Source organism: Sturnira hondurensis, unplaced genomic scaffold, assembly GCF_014824575.4.
Source record: "Sturnira hondurensis isolate 20B ecotype Veracruz unplaced genomic scaffold, ASM1482457v3 Scaffold0001872, whole genome shotgun sequence".
Classification (NCBI taxonomy): domain Eukaryota; kingdom Metazoa; phylum Chordata; class Mammalia; order Chiroptera; family Phyllostomidae; genus Sturnira; species Sturnira hondurensis.
This window is the reverse complement of record NW_028074503.1, coordinates 10,055,607-10,077,622: the sequence shown is the minus strand read 5'-3', so window position 1 is coordinate 10,077,622 and position 22,016 is coordinate 10,055,607. Positions and strand designations below refer to the sequence as shown.

The window sequence follows — 22,016 nt, the reverse complement described above, 5'->3', positions numbered from 1 at the left end:
GAAGCCCTTTCAAATTAGTCCCAAAGCATTCTCCGGTTTCCTCTTCACTCCACAGTTTTCCCATGTGTTGGCTTCCCAAGGCTGCTCCGTCCTAAAACATGCTAAGTGTCTTCTGGCTTTGGCTCACGCTGTTACTCTCTGGAAACACCTTTCCTTCTCCTCTTACTTACTATATCTTACACATTTTCCAAGGCTCAAGATTTTGCAAAGCTTATGCATATTCCTTTATTCCCTTCCATTATAGCTCTTATCATGGCATAACTTTTTCCCCATATAGTTAAACATGCATAAATCTGTGAATAGCATGAAAACCAGAATCAAGTTCCCATTTCCTCTGTGAGCTGGAATAAAGACTCATATATAGGCATTGAGAAAATCTTTGTTGAAACTAATATGATATTGAAAAACTGAAACTCTGGTTGTCAATATCAGCTAGTAAACTAAATGCTGCACAATGCTGTTTTCCAAACAGTAAACACTTTTGGGGAAAGAGGAAGAATATATAGCATGAATAGTAGGCCACTAGATGTATGTATAACAATTTCTTTTTTTTAAAAAAAGGAGACTTGAGAAACTACAAAAATATTAGCATCTATTAAGTCTAGGTAGTGGTTATAGTTATAAGATTATATATGTACAAATATTAATATATGTTAATGATATTAATAATAATTATTATGATTATATAATTTATTATAATTATATCTGTGCCTGTTATTTAATTTTCTGTACTTCTATGTGGTTTAAAAAATATTACATAAATTAAAATTTAAGTTAATGGGTGGAAGTAAATTTGATCATAATGAAAAATCATTTTGACTCTAAAAGTCTATGGTTTTATAGTAATTTAGGGAAGTGATTGTGAATTTATCAAGGATTTCTCTTCTTTATACAAGGATTTACCAAAGGTTCTTAAATTAAAAATACTATTTGATCCACAAGATTTTGATTTAAATGCAACTTTTTAGAAACCCTCCACTGAATCAATATAATTTACTCTTATTAAAAATAATATATGTGTGTAGTTTTCCCAAATGTGTCCAATAAAATTAATCATTATGTATAGAAACTTTACAGGATATATGTATTCAGGTGGTAAGCTATTTTGAGGAAATGTTGAATTAAACAATAACGTCTTAGAGCCTATGATATATTAATGTGTATCATAAAGTTCAAAGCCTATGATAACCTATATATTTTTCCTAAATTTATTTGTCCAAAGTTCTCTTTTTACTTTAGAAACTCATGAGACTTGAATATGGCAAAGACATTTTAGAAAGTGTCTCGCTCTCGGGTAAAGTCATTATTTTGACCACAAATGTGACTGGAGTGTGTATTGAGTGTTCATGCTTTATTTTTTTCCTCTTGACTGATTCTCTTGTGCTATTTTCTAATTGTCTAACATTTATGACTTGCTTATTTCTTATGCTAATGTCTAACACTTATGACTGTAGGTTATGGCTATCATATATGACATACTTTGCTGTGCGCAAATATAGGTTGTCGGCAAGTGACACGTTAACTTTAAACATTTAAGATCCTTCCCGAAAACCCCATTTCTCCCTGGCTTTGCCTGTAAAACAACCAGGGGACCTTTCTTTTGCATTGCAGGGTACATCACCCAGGTACTGTGAAGGCCTCTGCAGATGCCGACACCCCGTGGGAAAAAAGAATGAAGCTTTGGAATACTCACACAGCAACAGCAAAAGACCAAGGAATATCAGACCAATGGCAGCGGGCCCCAGACTCCAAGACGACTCATCTTCATACTTGGGCCTAGGGGCTGGGGCTGCACAGACGTCTCTGTTGTTGCACTGACACACCTCCAGAGTCAGGCTCTCTGGGGTCTCACACTGCCTGTTGTCTCTGTCTGAAATTATGAGGGAGATTCGGTGCACTCCAAGGGGTACCTGCTGCTGGGCCGTTAGGAGTGCAGAGGTAGCTGTAGAGAAACAATTGTACAAATCAACAGTGGGATAAGGTGCCCTTTGCTCTCAAAATGACTTATTTTTGTTAACAGAACCAGAGTTGCCATAGACATCACTGTCACAAACAGGAAAGCTAATAGTAGGGTGAGATTTTGTCAGGGCTTTAAGGGATTTGGCTGAGTAAATCAGGCTGTATTTCCTCCTTGTCCCAGATGGGCCCATTATTCTCTCTCATGAAGACTCAGTTTTAGCTTGAATTTCCCCACAAAGTGGGGAGGTGGGGGGTGGAAGTGGGGCAGACATCATTTAAGTCCTAGATGTTTCTTTCCTAGGGCTTATCTACTCTCCTGTATGTCTGTCCCAAACCCTTGGCTCTTGAGTGGCCCTCTGAATGTATCTCTTCTGTCTAACTCCATATGTTTGTGCCTGACTCAGTAAAACTGAATTTCTGCTTTGGCTGATGCTACCTCCACTGCTCCTGTCAGTCCTGATCCCACTAGCCTGACGCTGGTTGTACTGGAATCCCTGTGGTACAGGCCTGTGGTCTCTCTGACTCACAAGCACGGATTGCTCTCCATTCTCCATTGCTGTGTTGTCCGTTTCTGAGTGGGCTCGAGCAACAGCTCTTGGTAGCTGCAGGGCTGTGTTGCTTGAATTAGTCTTATTTAGATAGTCAACTTACATTTCATATTCATTTGTATTAGTTTGGGGGGTACAGCCTAGTGTTGAATCAGTCTGGACTCCATCAAAAAGCCCGTTGCCATCACACCTGATCCACCCGGTCCCCCCACAGTTGCCTGGCCCAGCCTCACCTGAGCAGGTGTGTCTAGTACAAGATCCTGTCTCTCTCTGATATTTCTTTTGCAGCCTTTTCATTGGCTATGTGTCTGGTAAAACCTTGAGCTAAATGCTACATGCACAATTTGGAGCTAAAACCTTACACCAGATCAGTAAGACCCCAAGAAGGAAGGCCATGGAGAACAAGATCCCTTTAGTGGCCCCAGCAGTGACTGGTACCTGTGGCTAGGACACCACAGAGCACATTTATAAAAGCAAGCAAGATGGGTTCAGAGAAGAGTTCGAAAAAAGTGAGTTCATTTACAAGGGATTTGAGATGGCCTGATGGTCACCATTAAATTCAGGAAGGGAGGAGAGTCTTATTAAGTCTAATGACTGTTTCTGTGAGACTCCTGGGAAATTCAGGAAATGTGAAATTAGCATGATAAAGGCTAAGAGAAAAAGGAGGATGGATTAGCTCTTTCCCATTGCCTGATGTGTTTCCAGAGTTCTGTTGCCATTTGTGCTAAAGATTCCTGGCGAGGGAACACTCCCAGTAGCATTTCCTGTGAGCTTTGAACAGGCAGACACTTCTTTCGTGCTTTCTGTCTGTTCAGAGCCTGCCCAGGAAGAAAAGTTTATGTATTTAGAAATCTAAAGAGCTCTGCAATAAAAATAGATGCCTGATGTTAATGTTATTTTGGTGTGCTCTGGAGATAGAAATAACATAGAAAAATAAAAAAAACAATTTGGAGTCCACATGAAAAACAACATATTAAATCGTGCTCACATTATATCTTATAATTTCTTTCTTCCTGCGAAAAGAGAAGGAATTCATGAGGCTAGGAGCATGTGTTCATTGCAGAGAATTGTTCCAATTGCTCTTGGAAAAAACTTGCTCCCACATGAGCCCTTATTCTTCCGAAGCTACAAAGAAGCAACAACTTTCATTTATGGATGTGACTTTATTACTCACCATTAAGAGTTGTGATGCTCCACATAGCTGGCAATTTCAGAGTTGGATCCTCCAGTGAAAATGTGTAGGGGCCAGAATATTTACTACTGTCCGGTACTCGAGCCGAGACAGTCACAGAAGGTGATGAGGTGCAAATTGTTTCCTTTTCGAGGACAATTGTTGGACAATTTTCATTAAAATCAGGTACTCTCACTTGGACGGTGCCTGTCGATGTTTTACCTGTGTTGTCTGCATGAATGACATTTTATGGTTAAAAAGATAAACAGAACAAATTGTCCAAAAAGTTAACCTTTTAAATTCCTCTTTCATGTAGCCAAGTTAGTGTGTCTTCTCATGGGAGATTATATTTGTTATTCTCATGAGTAAAAATGTCCTACAATTTCCACGTCTTGTAAAAAGCAAATTTAAATTCATTATCTTGGCCGGCATCTCTAATTCATAGCCTTGGCTATTAATTTAATGTGCTTGGGACGAAGGCCTATAAAGTGATGAATGCACTGACTACAAATGAAATCGACATAAAAATAACCGTTTTCTTCAATGTGTCTCACTTCACAATCTTAGCACCGTGTGAAAGATTTTTTTCTTCTAAAGTTTGAGCCGAAGTATTTGGAATAAGAAATTATTCATTTCTGTTGTCCAAGATATAAAAGCTTATTGAAAAAAAATTTAAATATATTGACAATCAAAAACAATAAAATTAAATCTCTCAGTGCTGGGATTCAGTCATTTTCTGTATTTTCCCTTTATATTTTTTTGCTGTTTTCCCAGATGATGTGACTTTTGGTGTTTACTCTTTTATTTTTATGTGTGCTTATTGCCTTGAGCAGAAATTAGTTTTATACTTGGGGAAACACGTACACTTAATGAATAATATTTTTAAAACTCCCAGAAGATCTTATTGTTTAATAATATAAGCACATGAGGTCTCTATAAACAACTCATTTTATGAGTAACTCACAAAGGCACCTCACATTTGGGTGGAGCTTCCCTAATAGGCTTTCGGTACCAATATTTACCCATCGTTCCCAAACCCAGAATTCTCGGGGGGGTGGGGGGTCTGTAGATTCCTGTCCCAGCCACAACACACAGCCTGCAGAACAGGACGTAGAATTCACTGGTACCACAAACTCCACTGAGATGTTGGAGTGCCCAGTGTTCTAGATTCGACTGCCTTGGACTTGAGACCCAAAGCCCTAACATCGTGCATCTAGTGATAAGTAGGGTGATTTAATAAATAATCATAATCATCTATTCATAAATAAATGCAATTAGGGTGACATTTTTTTGAATGCGACTGAAATAGTTTTTCTTACCATCGATGGCCAGAATCTCAGCTATGATTGTTTTGTTAACAATGAAGGCAGAGTCCCGATCGATGTTTTTGACAAATTTGATTTGAGCTGTTTTTGAATCAATAATTAGGAAACCACCATCATTACGTCCCATCATATATCTGTTTTATAATAAAAAAGGTAACAGTTTTCTATCAAATATCGAAGGTCATCTATTTAATGAAAATGCCTCATCTTATATTTAATGTATTTACATTGAATATAAGACATTGAAATATGCTTTTATAAAGAGTAGCAGATAATTAACATATTAGCATGGACAAATATTATTTTATAATCCTTAAGTATGTATTAGCCTGGTTTTTCAAATTTATGCTCTGTATAATAACTGTGTCCTTGCTCTTTAGACTACAGTAACTACTTCTGCATGGTACTCTCAGATTTTAGGCATATACAGGGGGGCACCCCTAAAAAACCAGAATTATCTTCTGGAGGGCAGGCCCCTTATAGTACAGGCTTCCCCTGCTAGGTGAGTATTCTAGGAACCCATTAGTAGCAGTGTACCAGCTGGCATTGTTGTGAGAGGCTGCCTTCTATTTTAGTGAATTTTTTGAAGGCTTTCTATGCAATTGCCCATTTCTTGATGGGTGATTTACCAACTCACCTACCCACACTGTGTTGAGTGTTCAGAAGTTTTTGACCAAAAATAGCACCCTACCTTCCCTATTCACCTGATCTTGCCCAGAGTGACTTTTTTGGTATCCCCAGATGAAAAAAGTCCTCAAAGGAAAATGTTTTGCTGATGTGGAAGAGGTGAAACAAAAAATGGCAGAAGCACCAAAAGGCATCAAAATTAATGAGTTCAAAACTGTTTCGAGCAATGGAAAAAACATCTTGACAGGTGTATTACATCAAATGGAGAGTGCTTTGAAGGTGACTGAAGTTTAAACATGGAAGAATAAATACATTATTTTTTATAAATACTGTTTTTTTGGGGGTCCCCTTTTGCATGTCTTTGTGTATAGACTATTCTGTCTTCTTGCCTCAAAACCTTCTGAGGAACCTCTACCCTTAAGACTCAATTCAAAGTTTTGTGAAACTTTCCCCTGACTTCTCTAGACAGGTTACAGCATGTTTCCTTTAGTTTACACTTTACATTCTAGTTTATACTTAATGCAATCTTTGCTTATAGTATAATATCACCTAATGATTTAGCTATATAACTCTTCTCCAGTCATCCAGTTCCTTGAGTTAGCTGTTTTGTATATCTTTGTATTCTTGCCATATAATAGCTTGGGTGTTATTTTGCAATAATTTATAGACTAAAACTTCACCAAAGAATAGTAAAATGTTATTAAAACATTTTAATAAAACATAATCTTACCTGACATTCGAGGCAGCTTTGCCAGTGTCCTCATCAATGGCTTGGTACTGTCCCAGGATGTAATTGAATAACCTTCTACCACTTCTGTCTTTCGGGATAATAAAGGACTTGGAAGTCGGCCTGAATGTAATCCCTTCTCGCACATTTCTAACTTGAACTGTCACTTCAGTTGACTTGAGTTGATATTGAGAGATTATTGATTGGTGAAATTCAGCTTTGTTTTTAACACCAATACTAAATCGCGCATTTTGCATTTGTTCATAATCTAGAGGCTAGGGTAAGAATAAAATTAGAAAAAGTGTCACAGAAATATGGTCTGGCAAACCCAGAAGAGGACAAGAAAACTCTCTTATATGCTATGAATGGATCCTTTTATTTCTACAAGTAGACACAGAAATAGCAAAATCATTTCAGAAGTCATCGTAATGTGGAGATAGAGAAATCTTTAGAATTCTTAACTCATGAAACCTCAGTTTGCTAATGCTACGAAGCAGGGCGCATCTTGTTAGACAGCAGAACATCATCACAGTTTGTGCAGGCCGTGTGGTGTAGTGGAAAAGAACCCCAGATTTGTTGCGGCTGCATGGTTTGAACCCTGGTTCTTCTACTTATGATCTGTGTGACTCAGGGCAAAATATTTAATATCTTTGACCCTCAACTTCCCACATCTGAAAAAAATCCTTTACCTCACCAGATGTTGTGAGACTGAACAAATTAAGGTCCATAATGCATTCCTATAAATAGTCACTCTGGCCATTCAAAGAGTAGTCATTGGATTCGTGTACAATAATGTCTTAAAAATTCCTGATGGCCAATGCAAACCATCTTCATAAACTTTGTTGACATAGAGGCTTCTGCAAAGTGGTGAGTGAGTGGCCCAACAGCTTTTTGTAGAACCATTTGCAGATGGTCTTGCATGAGAACTATTTGTTCAACCCTCTGATGGAGGTGGCCCAAACCAAGGCCTGAGGAATCCCAGGATAGCTTTTTCTGTTCACTAGTATATTTTCTGAGGTTGATGAGTTAAGGGAAATGATCATTTGGTTACATTTGTGTATTACTGAAAAAGAACTTTGCAAAGACTTGCTCTATTGTCTCAAGCATTTCCTAGTGGAGAGGAAGAGAAAAATGTGTAAATAAATCATTATAATATGAGGGGTAGGTGACAACAGAGCTTATAGAGTCTGTGTGTGAAAGCAAGTGAATACTTGTCCTTGAGAGAGTTAGGAAAGCTTTCTGAGAGGTTTTCAGGTAAGCTGAGTGTTGAAGGGTGAGAAGGAGTTATTCAGGCAGAGGTGAGAGCACCTGCCAATGCCAGATTTACAGTGGTGGGAAGTGGGCCAGCTGCCAATGATGAGAGGCCTCACCCAGGGAGGTGAACCTCATCTTGAAGGCAAGCAGGTGGTCTTTAACCCTGGATGCCTATTACAGTCTCTTGAGGAGCCTTTCAGAATCTCCACAGGGGCTTCCCACAGACCAAGGGAACCAGCTGTTCTCATGGTCCCACTGGCTAGGAAAAGTGGGTGGTTTAAAAGAGCAGTCAGGATTGAGGGCTATTTTTACAGCCAGTGGAGAATGAGAAAAAGCTTTAAAGGGGAGAGTGACCAGTGCCAACTGGTTTTAAGAAAAACATGGTAGTGGACTGCTTTGGCAGCAGAGCAAAGGGAGGTAGCAACAGGGAGGTAGAGACATCTATTCGGGGGGGATTGCAGTCACATAGGGCCATGCTACAGCACAAGCCAGATGAAGGGAGACTGGGGCTGTATTCTGAGGGCAGGTTCTAGGGTAGAATTTGATGACTGGCTGTAAGTTGTGAGGAAATGCCACATTGAAAGGATAAAGCCCAGGTTTCTAGCCTGGGAAACTGGATGACAAAGAATGCAGGAGACGGGGAATAGCTCATTCTCAGTCACTCTTGGAATTTTATGGCAAAACTCTTGCAACTGAGGTTGGCTGTAGCCCACTCTTTCAGGACTTTCAGCAATCCGGTATTCCAGCAATATCCTTGTTAAGGGAATATGATGGTTCTCTTACTCTGCTGGACTCCAGAAATTAAAGAAAGAAGCTCCCACACAGTCCAATATCCTGTGCCAGCGAATGGCCCATGTAGTGGTTATTTTTTTTGGTGTACACAATATCCAAGCAGAAATATCTTGTTTATTCCCATTCATAGTGTGTGTATGTGTGTGTCAGTGTGGGATGCTTACTGTAGCCAATCATGTTAAATAGAAACTTTACTCAATAACTCATTTTCCATCTTGCAGATTTAGTTATCCATTCCTCTTTTTCTAGGAAAACGTGCCTCTTTGCCCTCTTGATGACTATAGCTAATCCATTTAAAATAAGTTGACAAGTTCAAAAGCCCCAATTCTATGTATTTATATCAGTTCCTAACTTCAAATGTAAAGAGGAAATGAGATTAATAAACATATTTTACTTTCTTGTGCTTAAATCAGGAATACCTCTGCATATATGCATGTTAGTGTGTTTGTATTAACTGAAGACAGAATGAGCTTGGAAGGAAATAAATCAACTAGTTAGAAAGGCTGTCTTTAATAATGGAGCTCTGTGTGTGTTTTTAAAAATTTGATCTACTTTTATATGCTCTCCAAGTTTTCCATAAAGAAGTGGTATTTTTAAAAAGTGCATAAAGTTTACTTGCAGAAATAATAGTTTTGGCTAACAGAGAATATTTTTGCCACTGAAGGGAAATCAGTCCTTACCTTAACCACCTTCAGGATGCCTTCGTTCGTTCTGGGATCAGTTTGTATTTCAAACCAATTCCCTTCATTTCCAGAGGTGAAGAAATACACCGCAAGCCAATTATCTGTGAACTCTTCATCCAAATCTATTACTCGAACTCGAAGCAAGTCAGAACTTAAAGTATTTTCCTCAATCTGTGCTGAATACTGAAAAGGACAGAAGCAGAACCTAAGACGCCACGTCAAAAACACCCAATGTCAGGTTTTAGCAAAAGGACTTATATTTATTCTGAATGGTAGTAATCATTAATTCTCAAATTTCGTATTGCTTCCTTATTAGTTACTAAATTTTTATTTCACAAAGACTTATTTCTTTTTTTAAAGGAAAGTGAAGGGAATAAGCAGGCAAATGCTGAATTAGGGTGGAAACATATATAACAAAATTATATAATTATTCTCAAAGTAGGTAAGGGTGTACCTGTAATTCTCTGAACATTGGGAAATTATCATTGACGTCTTTCACTTTGATATTACTTTCACACTGACTTGATAGTCCTTCTCCATCTCGGTCGGCACCACTCACAATTAGACGATAGCTGCTAACTTGCTAAATTTGGAGTAAAGGAATAAAAATAATTAATCTCTAGTGCCAAGAGTATGAATGACAACTACTTGCTTCCTATGAGTAAGGAGAGGGAAATATTCAAGTTCATGGTTTATTAGATTACGTGCACTGTTTACTCCTCACCATAGAGGAGGTGTGTAGGGCTCTGGATGGTTGGCTAGAAGTTTCTAAGGGGCTAGAACAGGTTTTCTCTTGTGAGACCCCTAGGGAAAGAAAGTACACTTAGAACAAAAATGGGCGATGATGATGGTGGGAGGCTTGTCTGAGAGAAGTTGACTTACAGAGTCTTCCTGTTGGTCTAGTCAGAAAATCATTTCTATGAAAAGTAACCTGGAGTATGAGGGGATGGTGTATGGGGATGGAGATGTGATGGTAGGATGATAGGGAAGAGAGAGGAAGGAGATTCTTTAGTGTTCTGGATGTGGGGGGTAAAATGAAAAGAAGTCAGGAGAAAAAGTGTGACATCAGAGATGTCTTTTTTCCAGATAGAAATGTCTCCCTTGGTTTATGAAATCTCCTTTTCCTCCATCATATGAGGAATTAGTCCCAGCTGGTCTTTGTCCATGTATGCCATTGCCTTCTGTTACTCTCCCGCTTACACACCCACTAGTGCACTGATACTTGTGTATTGAGGGTACAATTGATTGTGCGGGTGCTAGGTACGCAAACCACCCCACCGGAATCACCTTAGAATGCAAACAATCTCCCTAGATTGCCCACTTGAGTACTGGGGACTTCTCTTCCTTTCTCCTTCCATTCTCAGGTAAAACAGAGGCACCTTTTTTGAACACACAACCTTCTGATCTGGAGTCAGATGCGCTGCTGTTGCACCACCAGAGACACCTTGTTTGGCTTTCTAAAACACCATCCTTTACTGTTAAATGCTCCTAAGAGCCTGGCTTTACCTCTCGATCAAGAGAACTGGTCAAAGTTCGGACTTCCCCAGAGTGTCTGCTAAGGAGGAACATGGGATTGCTCGCAGGTTCTTGAGAGACAATTTTGAAGGCAATTTTAGAGTTCAAGTTGTTTGGCTCATCTGCATCTGTGGCATTCAGTATCATCACCAGTGAGTCTAGGGATACAGAAGTTCATTAAAGAATATTATGTTCAATATTATGTTAAATATCCAACACAGTTGCAAATTAATCTTTGTTTTTTAAGATCTTATAAATAGGTATGCTCTACAAATATTACATGCCGCTTACTGTTTTCATGAGGAACAACAGCATTACCTTCCATCAAAATCCTCTAGTTCTCCTTAAGCCTTGGCTCTGTTGGGGTTGAAAGTACTTCCTGTGTTTATTTCTTCCCTTGATGGATGACCTTGTGATTCTCCCTTTTCCTCAAATTATTCAAATAATGGGAGTATGTCTCTGACCCTTAGAATCTGAAAGGGCCCTGCTGATGCACCCAGGCTACCTAAGACCACGCCTTTAGCTTTGTGACTCCTGGACACCCATGTTACTTGTATGTATAGAATAACATCCTTTGAACTCGTAACAGAACAACACCTAGAAAGGCAATGGCAGTGAATAATTTACTACAAACATTAGAAGATTCAGGTTATCTTGATGTGTTTTTCTGGAAAGCTGATGACACTAAGAACACATTAGCTTATAAAAATGATGTACTGTAGTCATACCTGTATATGAAAAACAAAAGTACTTTGTAGTCCCAGGCTCTATAAAAGGACTTACTTGCAGGGCTATTTTCTTCAATTTCACCCATGAATACACTTTGTGAAAACACTGGAGGGTTGTCATTGATATCTATAATTTTGACGGTTAATATAAGTGGTTTCTCGACTTCTTTTCCTTGGGCAGTTAGAGCATGACATAAGATCTAGAAAAAAAGGGAAAATGTTAGTTGTCACTCAACAAACTTAATTTTTATACTTTGGGCCTGTTGTGGCATGTATAGAACCTTTGTGTAAAGGAGAAAAATATTTCCCCAAAGAGTAGACAAAGTAGACAAAGAGTAGGAAAAAGTACCCACGCTGTGCCGGCCTGTTGGGTTAGTTGCCCCTTCTCCAGGCTGATACTGACTCAAGGCAGGGTGTGGCCCCTGGCAACTGCGTTCTTGGGTTTGGTGCTCATTCACGTACCTCCCGGTGTATCCCTTCAGGGGCATGACTGTAAGTGGAGGCTCTTTTTTTTGGTAGACTGATGTACGCACTGATCTCTCCTCTAAATTAACCAGTACAAGAGTACCATCTTTGAAAACCGTGGTGCATGAGCGGGGAAAGGATGCCAGTGTTGAAAACATTACTTACGTTGAAGCTTGGGGTTTCCTCACGATCAACTATGGATGTTATGTTAATTTCTCCAGTATTTCGGTTAACAACAAAGATTCCCAAAGGGGGCTGATCAACTCCTTTTCCAGAAATTCTGTAGAAAATGGTCTCCTGTGCTTGGAAATCTGAACTAATCTGCAACCAAAGACACCCAAAAGGTTGAGGTGAGCATCACTCAGGCCTTTTCTTTCCCCTCTTTTCTTCCACCTCTATAGTCTTCAGTCATCTGGTCATTTTATTCTTTCCTACTGACACTGTGCTGTTTACTTTTTACCTCGATAGATACTAGAAACACGACACAAATTCTACTTGTTAGTATGGACCAATATACATGAATCATTTGGCTTTAGAATATTTGCTTAGATTGTGGCCACCATGGTGACATTAGAAGGTTGAGAGACAGTCAAAGACACTTAATATTGACTAGGGTACTTCTAAATGCTCCCTTTTAGCATTAAAAAAAGACGTTTATTTTAGTTTAAATAGGGAAAGCTGGAGAGAAAAAAGGAAAAGAGATTATATAGTAACTGTTAAAAATGTGTATTAAAATGTACCGATTTTTATTATCATAATTTTTAAGCTTTTAAGGTGGAAAATTTTAAATACATATAAAGTTAGAATAGTATAATAAACCCAATATATTTTTTCACCTAGCTCCAAAAGTTAAGAATAGGTGGTTAATTCAATGATACCTCTCAGCCATTTTTCTAATTGTCTTATCCATATATATCTATTTTTTTATTTGCTAGTATCTGGACCTAAATAAGCCTTATCCAGTGAAATTGGTCCATATGTCTTTTAATTATTTTTTATTACTCTAGGACCACAGTTCCTTCATCTTTCTATCTTTATTATTATTATTGAGCTTTTTTGGGATACCAGGTTAGATACCAGGTTGTAGATACCAGGTTATTTGTTCTGTAGACTCTCCAGTCTGCATTTTGCTAATTAAAATTGCCATATTATTTTCATTTGTGTCTAATATATTTATTCTAAAAACTCACACTGCCCCTGCTCATAAGACTTACTGTGGCAATTGGGTTTCTTTTCGAGTTGTCTTCCTCTTCTCTGCAGGGTCTTGCAAATTTCACCCATTCACGTTTATATCTCCTTTTGGCCTGTTGTATTGCTGTTCCGTTTTCTTCATGTTGCCCTTTTGTCTTATGTAAAAAGGGATTCCATTTTATCATGTACATTGTTAGACATTTTTGCTTTGCAAATTGACTATAGACACATAGGTTAAGGAGCTCCTATGTTTCAAGACATCCAAGACTATTATGTGTCTAAGTTGATCTACCTCATACTTTGTCAAAGAAACATTAAATAACCAAAGCAATTACAAAGCTATTTGATTTTTAACATAGTGTTTAATCACATTTCATATTTTCTTTATATATTTCAGTGTCTAATTATTCTGGGCACATAGGGCCTGTCTAATTAAAGCTTATTGACTTAAGATATGAAGAAACAATGCATGAGGTAAACTACATTAATGACATTTATACCTTGCTGGCATTTAAATATTATTGGGTTAGTTGTTAGAATTTTAATTTACTTCCACAATTAAATTGTTAATTGAAAACATTTAATATTTATATTCCTGAACATAGTTTTAATTTTTAGACAAAAATATTGTTTTAATTACGGAAAAACTTTTCATACTTTACCTTTATTCTCAATTCTCCATGAACCAATACAACCACCTGCAGACATTTAAATAAAGTCAAATTAATGTGAATATTTCTAATAAGCACTAACCACATAAGGTAATAATCCTGATATTCACATTCTGCTGTTCATATTATAGTTTCTATTTGGAAAAAAAAGTAGATTTGGAAAAACAATATTCAAAGGCAAAAATCCTCAGAGTGAAAAGAAAATGCTCTCAACATGAACAGGTTCTTCCTTCTTTAGTCTGACTACAGAATTTTAAAGATATACAGAAGAATATATTGGATTTTGAAAATCTATTCCTAACAGCCTGTTGTAGCAACCAGACATTTCAAGGCTGGCTGTTCTATAAATACTTCCCAGGAGATATGGAAATTATTGCTTTGGCAAACAATGTCAATCATCATTGTGATAAACTCCAGCAAGTTCTGTAGACAATTATTAAAAACCATGACCTGCCCAACTGACTTGTATAAAGGCAATCCTGTAGTAGTTAGCTGCAGGGCATGGCTTTTTTTTTTTTAAGTTGTTCAAGAGTGGTCATATGGAATGGAACTAGTCTGGTTTAGAGAATGGAACGTTAAAGGTGGGGATATGCTAGTCCAGTCCCAAGTACTGTGCAGGGGGACACAGATCTGCTCATCGCCGCTCTATTCAATTTAAATATTGAGCTTAATTTACTTACTCCTCCGAAAAAATTAGGTGAGGACAAAATGTGAGGATAGGCAGGGTAAGGTCTTTACTTTCTCAAGAGTACAGGGACCTTCATCTTTGTCCCTTTCCATCTCGTTTTCTGCCTTGAATGCATTCCTCTTTTCCCTTCCTCCGCTTCAATATCACTCATCCTTTAAGACCAGTTCTTTAGGTTCCAACATCGTCCATGGAACTGTCTTTACTGATGCCTCTTTTCCTAAGTGTATGCAACGCATACTCTGAACCATGCAATTTAGCCCACAGGGCTTGCCATAATTTTCAGTTTTTTACTGTTTTATGTGCATTATGCTGCTAAACCAAGAGAATTGTAAACTTTCCAGATCAGTGCTTTTATATTATTATTTATTTGCAACCCTTTCCATATCTGTCTCTTAGCATATGTTTCATGATTATTGGCTGATACACTGATCGCCTGATCTGATGAAAATCTGCTAGGCAAAACAATGTGAAAAATAAATCAGAAAAAAAAGAAAGTAATAATAGTAGCTGGTGTTATGGTTTTGTGTGATTTGATGCGCATAGAGCTTTATACTTCTTACCTCACTCAATACTTAGAGAGGCCTTCAGAAGGTGGGTCTGTTATTATAATCCCTGTTTTATGGACAAAGAGCATGAGTCTTTTGCCCCAGCTGACAGACCTGGTCGAGCCAAGATTTGAACCTTGGCAACCTGACTCCCTACTGCATTGGATTCTAACCAAAGTGGGCATTAATGAACAAGTAAAATGTAGTAGACGGAAAGTTTTATAATAGTCAATTAAGATTTTTTCCTGGCAAAGACTGGGGGTTATTCCTAAAACAATATAGATTAATTATATTGTTTATTTTGGAAAATTATAATAAAGAGGTAAGTCCCAGTCTGAACCAAAGGAGTAATTATATCAGACATGGGATACCAGGACTTTTCCATCCTAAAAATTTCATTGAAATCTTCATTGCCAAAGATGCATATTCAACTTGTCATGAATAAGAACCACTTCATATTGCCATATCTCAAAATGATTTTACAGCTTTGATGATCTCTGTTAAGCACTCACTGTCATGAGTTCTGTGGGCAAGGAGACGAGAGCAGCGTAGTAATTGCACTGCTCCTTTCTCAGGGAGGGGATCGTTGACCAGACATGCTTCTTTTTACAGGAAAACCGGGAAGAGTCATCCAGAAAATATGAATCATGTTGGTACTAGCCCCACAGAGAGTGCTTCTTCTAATAAACACTGAAGTACAATTTCTGTTTTCCTGGGAGGCATAGGAAGGACAAGCCTAAAATTATGGAGGATGAACACTGCAGACAGTTGTTTCTTGTTTGTTCAGTCTCTTCAGAGATGGAGAATTCTTAGAGAAGTTATTTAGTCTGAAGCTTTTTCTCATTCACCATTTTACAATCAAGAATGTTCCCTAATTTTAGAAAGGATTTTGAAAATATGATAATTTTTGCTCTTCTAGGAATATGGGGTAGTTAGTAAAAAACATTTCTAAGTTTTGAGATGCTCTTTAGACATTTACAAATATAATTGTAGCCTTACATTGTTTAGAATAGTGTTTTTACGGATTATTTTAGTTAATACTTATTCGTGGCTACTTGATTATTACATTTAGTTTGCTAATCTAATTATTTTCAACATTTAATAACTATCTCAGTAGTTTCCTGACACTATACATCAACTAAGCTGTCCCTTTAGGTGGCCAGGATTGGAAATACCAATGTGGAGAAAGCACTTTTTATCTTAAGAATTCCTATACTTTTCTTTCTTTCTTGTGTTTCCTGGTTATTTTGATATTTTTGATTGTATGGTTTTTAAAGCATTGAGTGGCATAAATTCCTTGGTATAGATGAGAATCAGACATATTTTATTAAAATCAAATCAGATTATTACATTCACAAAATAACATGAAATAAACTTATTTGCTATCCAAATGCCCTATTTGCTAGTTAAAAGTACATAGTTATATCATAAAGGTTGTACTGAATACAGTAGACACATAATAAATAATTTTTAAGGATATGGGGGACTAGATTTTTAAAATGCACTTATAATGACAACAGCTGCTTAGTTTGGCTTTAATTTTGTTTGGAGTTCAAGCTTCAGTGTGGGGAGGGGTAGACTGTTGGACTATGCACTAGATTCATGGAGCTGGTCCCAGCTGGCCTTAGGCATAGCACCTCTTCTCATCACTGAGATGGGGAGAAGAGAGGACCTTACCCACTTCTCGCTGGGAAATTTGAAGAATGAATTAGGTAATTTAAAGAAATCATTCCAATTTTTAAACATGAGATTGTATTTAGTTATTTTTAGAAAATAAGTCATGCAATCTATATAGGTTGGTGATAGCATTTTTTTGGTAATTAGCTAGATGCAGTGATTATTCATGTGTAGGGTCATAGAGGTCATGCAATACATCTTTGATTAATAAATTGCATAGGTACGATTCAGAAGAAAAGAATGATTTCTTTGATAATATCTGATTATTCATCTATCCTTTCTAAAATGAAAATATAACCCCCTCCTCAAAATTCTAATAAACTTTTATTCAAGGCAAATTTCTTACTTGAACAAAAAATGGTATGTTTATTTCCTTGGACATTCTTATTAAATTTAGAAAAATTTAATTTCACTAAATGAATTTCCAAGTGTACTCAATTAATTTAGAAAGCTAAACCTTGTGTTCTGATAGAGATGTTAATGAAAACAGATACCCATGGATATTCTCAAATGCTTATTTTAATTGCTGTATAAATTGCAGTGAAGTAGAGTCACATGCAATTGGACACTAGAGCCCGAATCCCTGAATTACATCCCAGTCTCACGATGGACCACCTGTGTAACTTGGAAACATTACTTAATCTTTCAGGTTCCTCATCTGTAAAATGGGGATAATGATTCTATTTACTTTGTAGTTTTTTGTGAGAATTAATGAATTAATAGGTGTGAAGCTCATAGATGAGTCCTAGCCCACAGTATGTGCTTAATAAGTGTTAATCACGCTGTCACCAAACTTTATAAAAAGATATAAAAGAGCCACTTTGATGCAAAGTGACCTCTTATTATTACCATTTGCATCAAGACACATAAGAACTTTCTCTTTCTGGAGTACGGGAAGAGATAAGAACTGGTTCTCCTCTGTACAGTTGTGCGGTTTGTTCCTTGCACAACCCCAGGGAGAACTGTTCACATTATCATTTATGTGACTGCCTCTCCAGCAGTGTGTGGCCTGGCCAACTGCACAGTCACCATGCAAGAAAAATGTGCACATTAGACAAACTCAATTAGTCAGAGTATAGATAGTGACCAATTGCCTCTATACTTTTCTTATGATGGACTTCCCAAAGCAAGCCCTCACCTTAGGCAATCAGATTGACTCTTAACTGGAAAGATGAACCAAAGGCTAGATGTTTATGGGAAGCCCAATGGGTACTGAGTGTTCCCGTTCCAAATGAAAATCAGTTTCAGGTCTTAGGTAAGTGGGAGGTGGTTCCTGGTAGAAGTAATTACATCTTTCCTGACTTCTGCTCAAGTCCGGCAGGGTTGGCCAATGTTGCTTGGCCAGGTTATTCCGATTCTGGGTCTTATCTGAGAGATGATCAGGAGATTGGCTTTCCTACATTTACTGGCATTAGAGACCAGATTGTTTCATCCATCAAGAAAAGGAAAGATACTGCAAAGATTTCCCTTCTGTTAAAAATTTGGGCCATTTAGCCTACAGTTTTTTTCCTAAAAGTCTTCTTTTTGTGTCTTCTATAGACGATGGTAGTTGAAGATAGTTTCATTGTATATGGAGCACATTCTGCGAGAACTTGGTATTTAAACTACCTCTCTCTTTTTTCTCTCTCTTTTTTTCCCAGCCCTACCACTATGGACTTTAAAACTCTGTGCTTTGGAGATATTCAGATCCCAGAAATGTCCATTATTTTTGTAATGGGTACATTTTATATGATACAGAAACATAAAATGAAAAAGCTACTGTCCAGATGGTAACAGGAGTGCTGTGGGACAAATGTGTTCCATGTTTTGGGGACTATGAACACTGAACAATGGGTCCTTTGAAGACAAGCATTGTTTTCAGAAGGTTAAATCTCTGAAGATAAGCATTTTTCAATCACAAATCCTTTCCCCCAAATGTATATTTTGTATTGCACAAAATGGACCACACTAGCATAGGAAACTGATAAATAGTAAGGCCAAATATTAAGATGTTATCGAGAACCATCTTAATTACTCAACTATTACAAATGATAGCTATTAGAGTCTTAGCAGGCACTATATTTTTCAAAGCACATTTTTGCGTACTGTTTTGTTCTCACTATGGCCACTTTAATGTAGGCAGGGGGCTACGATGATTCTTATCTGACAGTTGTGGGAATAAGGTCTGGAGTGAGTCAGCAGTACAGGCGTGGACAGAAGCCTGTGGCTTTGTCGTTATATCTCAGCTCTCTGGCCAACCCTTGTGTGGTCACAGGAGGGGATTAGTTCAAAACCTCTGAACACGTCTTCCAACTTTCAGACTCCACCCTTCCACAACAAAAGATGTGCATTCTCACTAGACAATGCTTTTAAAAACATTGCTTTTTCCCATCCCCACACTATTTTGAAACTCTGGGTGGTTCTCCACTTCTGAAAGGATTCTACTAGCCTTCCGAGAATGCACTTTCAGCATGACCCTTCTCTGCTGTTCTAACTCATGTCCAGATTCCTCAAAGCAAACTCTCATTCCAGCCAAACCAGTGTGTCCATTTCCCCTAGCAAATGTCATAATCGCATCTGACTTTGGTTTGACTAGGGAAGATATCTCCTGTTGGCCCATCCATGCCTGTCAAATGTTACCTAGCGCCTGGAGCCTTGTTTGCCTACATCACTCCTGATTGATACTACCTTCCACTAATAGCATTAAAGTAGACCAGCAGTGTCTAATGGAAGTATAATGAGAATCACATATATAATTTTAAATTTTCTAATGGTCATATTAGAAAAGATTTAAAAATGTGAAATTAATCTTAACAGACATCTCATATAATAGACACAAAATACTATCACTTCAATATGTCAGCAATGTAACAATTATTAATCATACATTTTCCATTCTTTTTTTCATACAAAGTCCTCAAAATATGATGTGTATTTCACATTTTAATAGCACATCTCAATTCAAACGAATCTCATTTCAAGTGATTAATAACCACATGTGGCTAGTGACTGCTATTTTGGACAGAGCAGGTCCAGACCACTCAGTTTAACAACTCTGTCTGAAGTAATATTGTGTGTTAAAACAGATTATGTACATGTTTGCATGTAAAACTTTCTTGAGGGGAGGTAGTTATCATTTAGAGAGGCATTATTCAATTATTCATTTATCCATTCTCCCAATGACTGAGTATTACTGAAAGGGTTACAGTAATACTGTTTATGAATGAAACAGCCTTCAGTATGAGGATCTCACAGTCACTCTAGAATCATATATTTAGAGTTGTGTACCTCAAAGCAGAGAAAGAGCTCCCCTAAGCTTGGAGGATCCAATTTTATGTCCTTATGATGATAGTATTCTGATACCCACTGCCTCTTATCTCCTAGCTTCCCAAATTAGTGATTGGCTTGGATGTTGACATTATTAAGTGACACATGGTTTGGTCCGGGAATGACCATCTGAAAACATGGGAAGTCATACAACTGTCACATTTCTGTTACAACTTTTGGGGGGGTCAAATAAATACATTAGAGAACCAAAACAATTACAGTTGACCCTTGAACCCATGGAAATTCTTTTCAATAAACACCATAAATGTATTTTCTCTTCCTTATGATTTCTTAATAACATTTTTTTCCATTAACTAACTTTATTGTAAAAATACAGTTGATAGTATATTGCATACAAAGTATGTGTTAATTGATTGCTTACGTTATTAGTAAGGCTATGAGTGGTTAAGTTTTGGGGGAGTCAAAAATTATAAATGGGGCCCTGGCTGGTGTGGCTCGCTGGATTGAGTGCCAGCCTGTGAACCAAAGGGTCGCCAGTTCGATTTCCAGTCAGGGCACATGCCTGGGCTGCAGGCCAGGTCCCCAAGAGGTGCCGCACAAGAGGCAACCACACATTGGTGTTTCTCTCCCTCTCTTTCTCCTTCCATTCCACTCTCTAAAAATAACTGAATAAAATCTTTTTAAAAAGTTATACATGGGTTTTTGACTTCGTGGGGGTCAATGCACCCCTAACCTATTATCATATTGTTCAAGGGTCAACTGTAGTTATATTGTCATAATAGAAACAGACTCTAACAGAAAATATAACACTAATTTTCTGCTTGAACATCATCATGAGAGAGACATCTGGGAGTTTCTCTGGCTCCCAAGGCAGCTCATTCTAATTTTAGACACATTTAAATTTTAGAAGGCTCTTTCTTGAGATCTATCTCCCTGTAACTTTTTGAAGTTCAAATATCTCAATTTTAGAGAGAGGTGAGGAAAACTGAAGTCTCAGCTAACCTAGTTTATTATTGCTAAAGTAGGGAGTCAGTATTAGAAATTTAAAAAACTTTTCACTTGAGGTATTTTTCAGTATTTTGTTATCTTCATGTAACTGGTAATATTGTAGCTTTTTTCCTTCATTGAAATGACACTGCTAAAGAACAAACTAGTTTGTAACATCGAGATTGTGCTTTGCTCTCTGGACTCCACTTCTCTTTTAGATAAAAAGAGTTCTACCCAACGGGTATCACTTCCTTAGAAAACTATCTTATAAGATGTTGTACATATTTCCCCCCACAAAGGTTGGATGTGTTTTGCACATAATGACCAAACATAAACCCTTTTCTTAATAACCCTCTCAATTTCTCTGGAGTCAAACATTGCTTTGATTTTAATTCAACGGTACTTGACTATTTTAAAAACATGCCCGGTATCAAGACTAGGCATGTATAATTCTCAGCCATATGCTTCACAGAAATGTAACCTTGGAAAAACTACCTGGTTTTCTTTTATGTGTTTTGGCTTGTGTATTAAAAAGATGAATAAAAACTTACTTTGAAGAAAGTCAAGGTGTTGTGAAAAATAGGTCTAATATCAGGGTTATTTGATTCACTAACTAAAGAAATGCTAAATAGCGACTTTCAAATTAATTTTTCTCTGGTTTACTTTTGTATGTAAAATACATTTAAAAAACAAAAGGAAAAGATTGGTAATGTTTACAATTGCATTTTAAAATGTTTATTTCCACTATACTCTTTTAGACTTTAGAAGAAGGATTCAGCAATCAAATATGATGCTCTCTCTCAGAAAGGAAACAGGGAAAGTTGGTGATTATTGGAAGAAAAAGTAGGACTTACCATGAAAATGGCCAGAGCCCCTGTGGTTCTGAAAAGCAGTGAAGTCATCGTCTCTGTCTCCCGCTGAGCAAATCCCGGGGAGCTGCTGCCTCCGTCCTTCCTTCCACCGAACAGGTCTCTGCTGTCTTCTGGAGCCTACAGATGGCCTGTTATGCGGTTCCTCCCCACCCTAACCCGAGGATTGGTCTCACCAGCAACGCTTGAATCACTTTTGCTTCCAGGTAAAAACTTAGACACACCTCAATTCCTAAAGCAATGAAATCCTTTGTTGGAAGCTGAAGGAGTTCACAGGCTAAAGACCAGGTTTAATGGGAAGGTACCAGATGAATAATAAACTAATCA

At 37.6% G+C, this 22,016-nt stretch overlaps 1 protein-coding gene across 1 annotated transcript in view; it reads right to left on the bottom strand.

Annotated features, from left to right (window-relative positions):
- DSG3 (desmoglein 3) overlaps nt 1-21,798 on the bottom strand; it is a 29,736-nt gene extending 7,938 nt beyond the window's left edge. Inside the window, exons 1-12 of the mRNA XM_037032463.1 lie at nt 21,675-21,798; nt 13,648-13,683; nt 13,009-13,140; nt 11,960-12,115; nt 11,385-11,529; nt 10,593-10,759; nt 9,541-9,669; nt 9,084-9,269; nt 6,361-6,632; nt 4,998-5,137; nt 3,682-3,909; nt 1,694-1,942 (exon numbers count right to left, since the gene is read on the bottom strand). Of these exons, the coding sequence (XP_036888358.1) occupies nt 1,694-1,942; nt 3,682-3,909; nt 4,998-5,137; nt 6,361-6,632; nt 9,084-9,269; nt 9,541-9,669; nt 10,593-10,759; nt 11,385-11,529; nt 11,960-12,115; nt 13,009-13,140; nt 13,648-13,683; nt 21,675-21,722 (1,888 nt within the window). The 5' untranslated portion in view covers nt 21,723-21,798. The remainder of the gene's footprint in view (nt 1-1,693; nt 1,943-3,681; nt 3,910-4,997; nt 5,138-6,360; nt 6,633-9,083; nt 9,270-9,540; nt 9,670-10,592; nt 10,760-11,384; nt 11,530-11,959; nt 12,116-13,008; nt 13,141-13,647; nt 13,684-21,674) is intronic.
- Between the last annotated feature and the right edge of the window lie 218 nt (nt 21,799-22,016).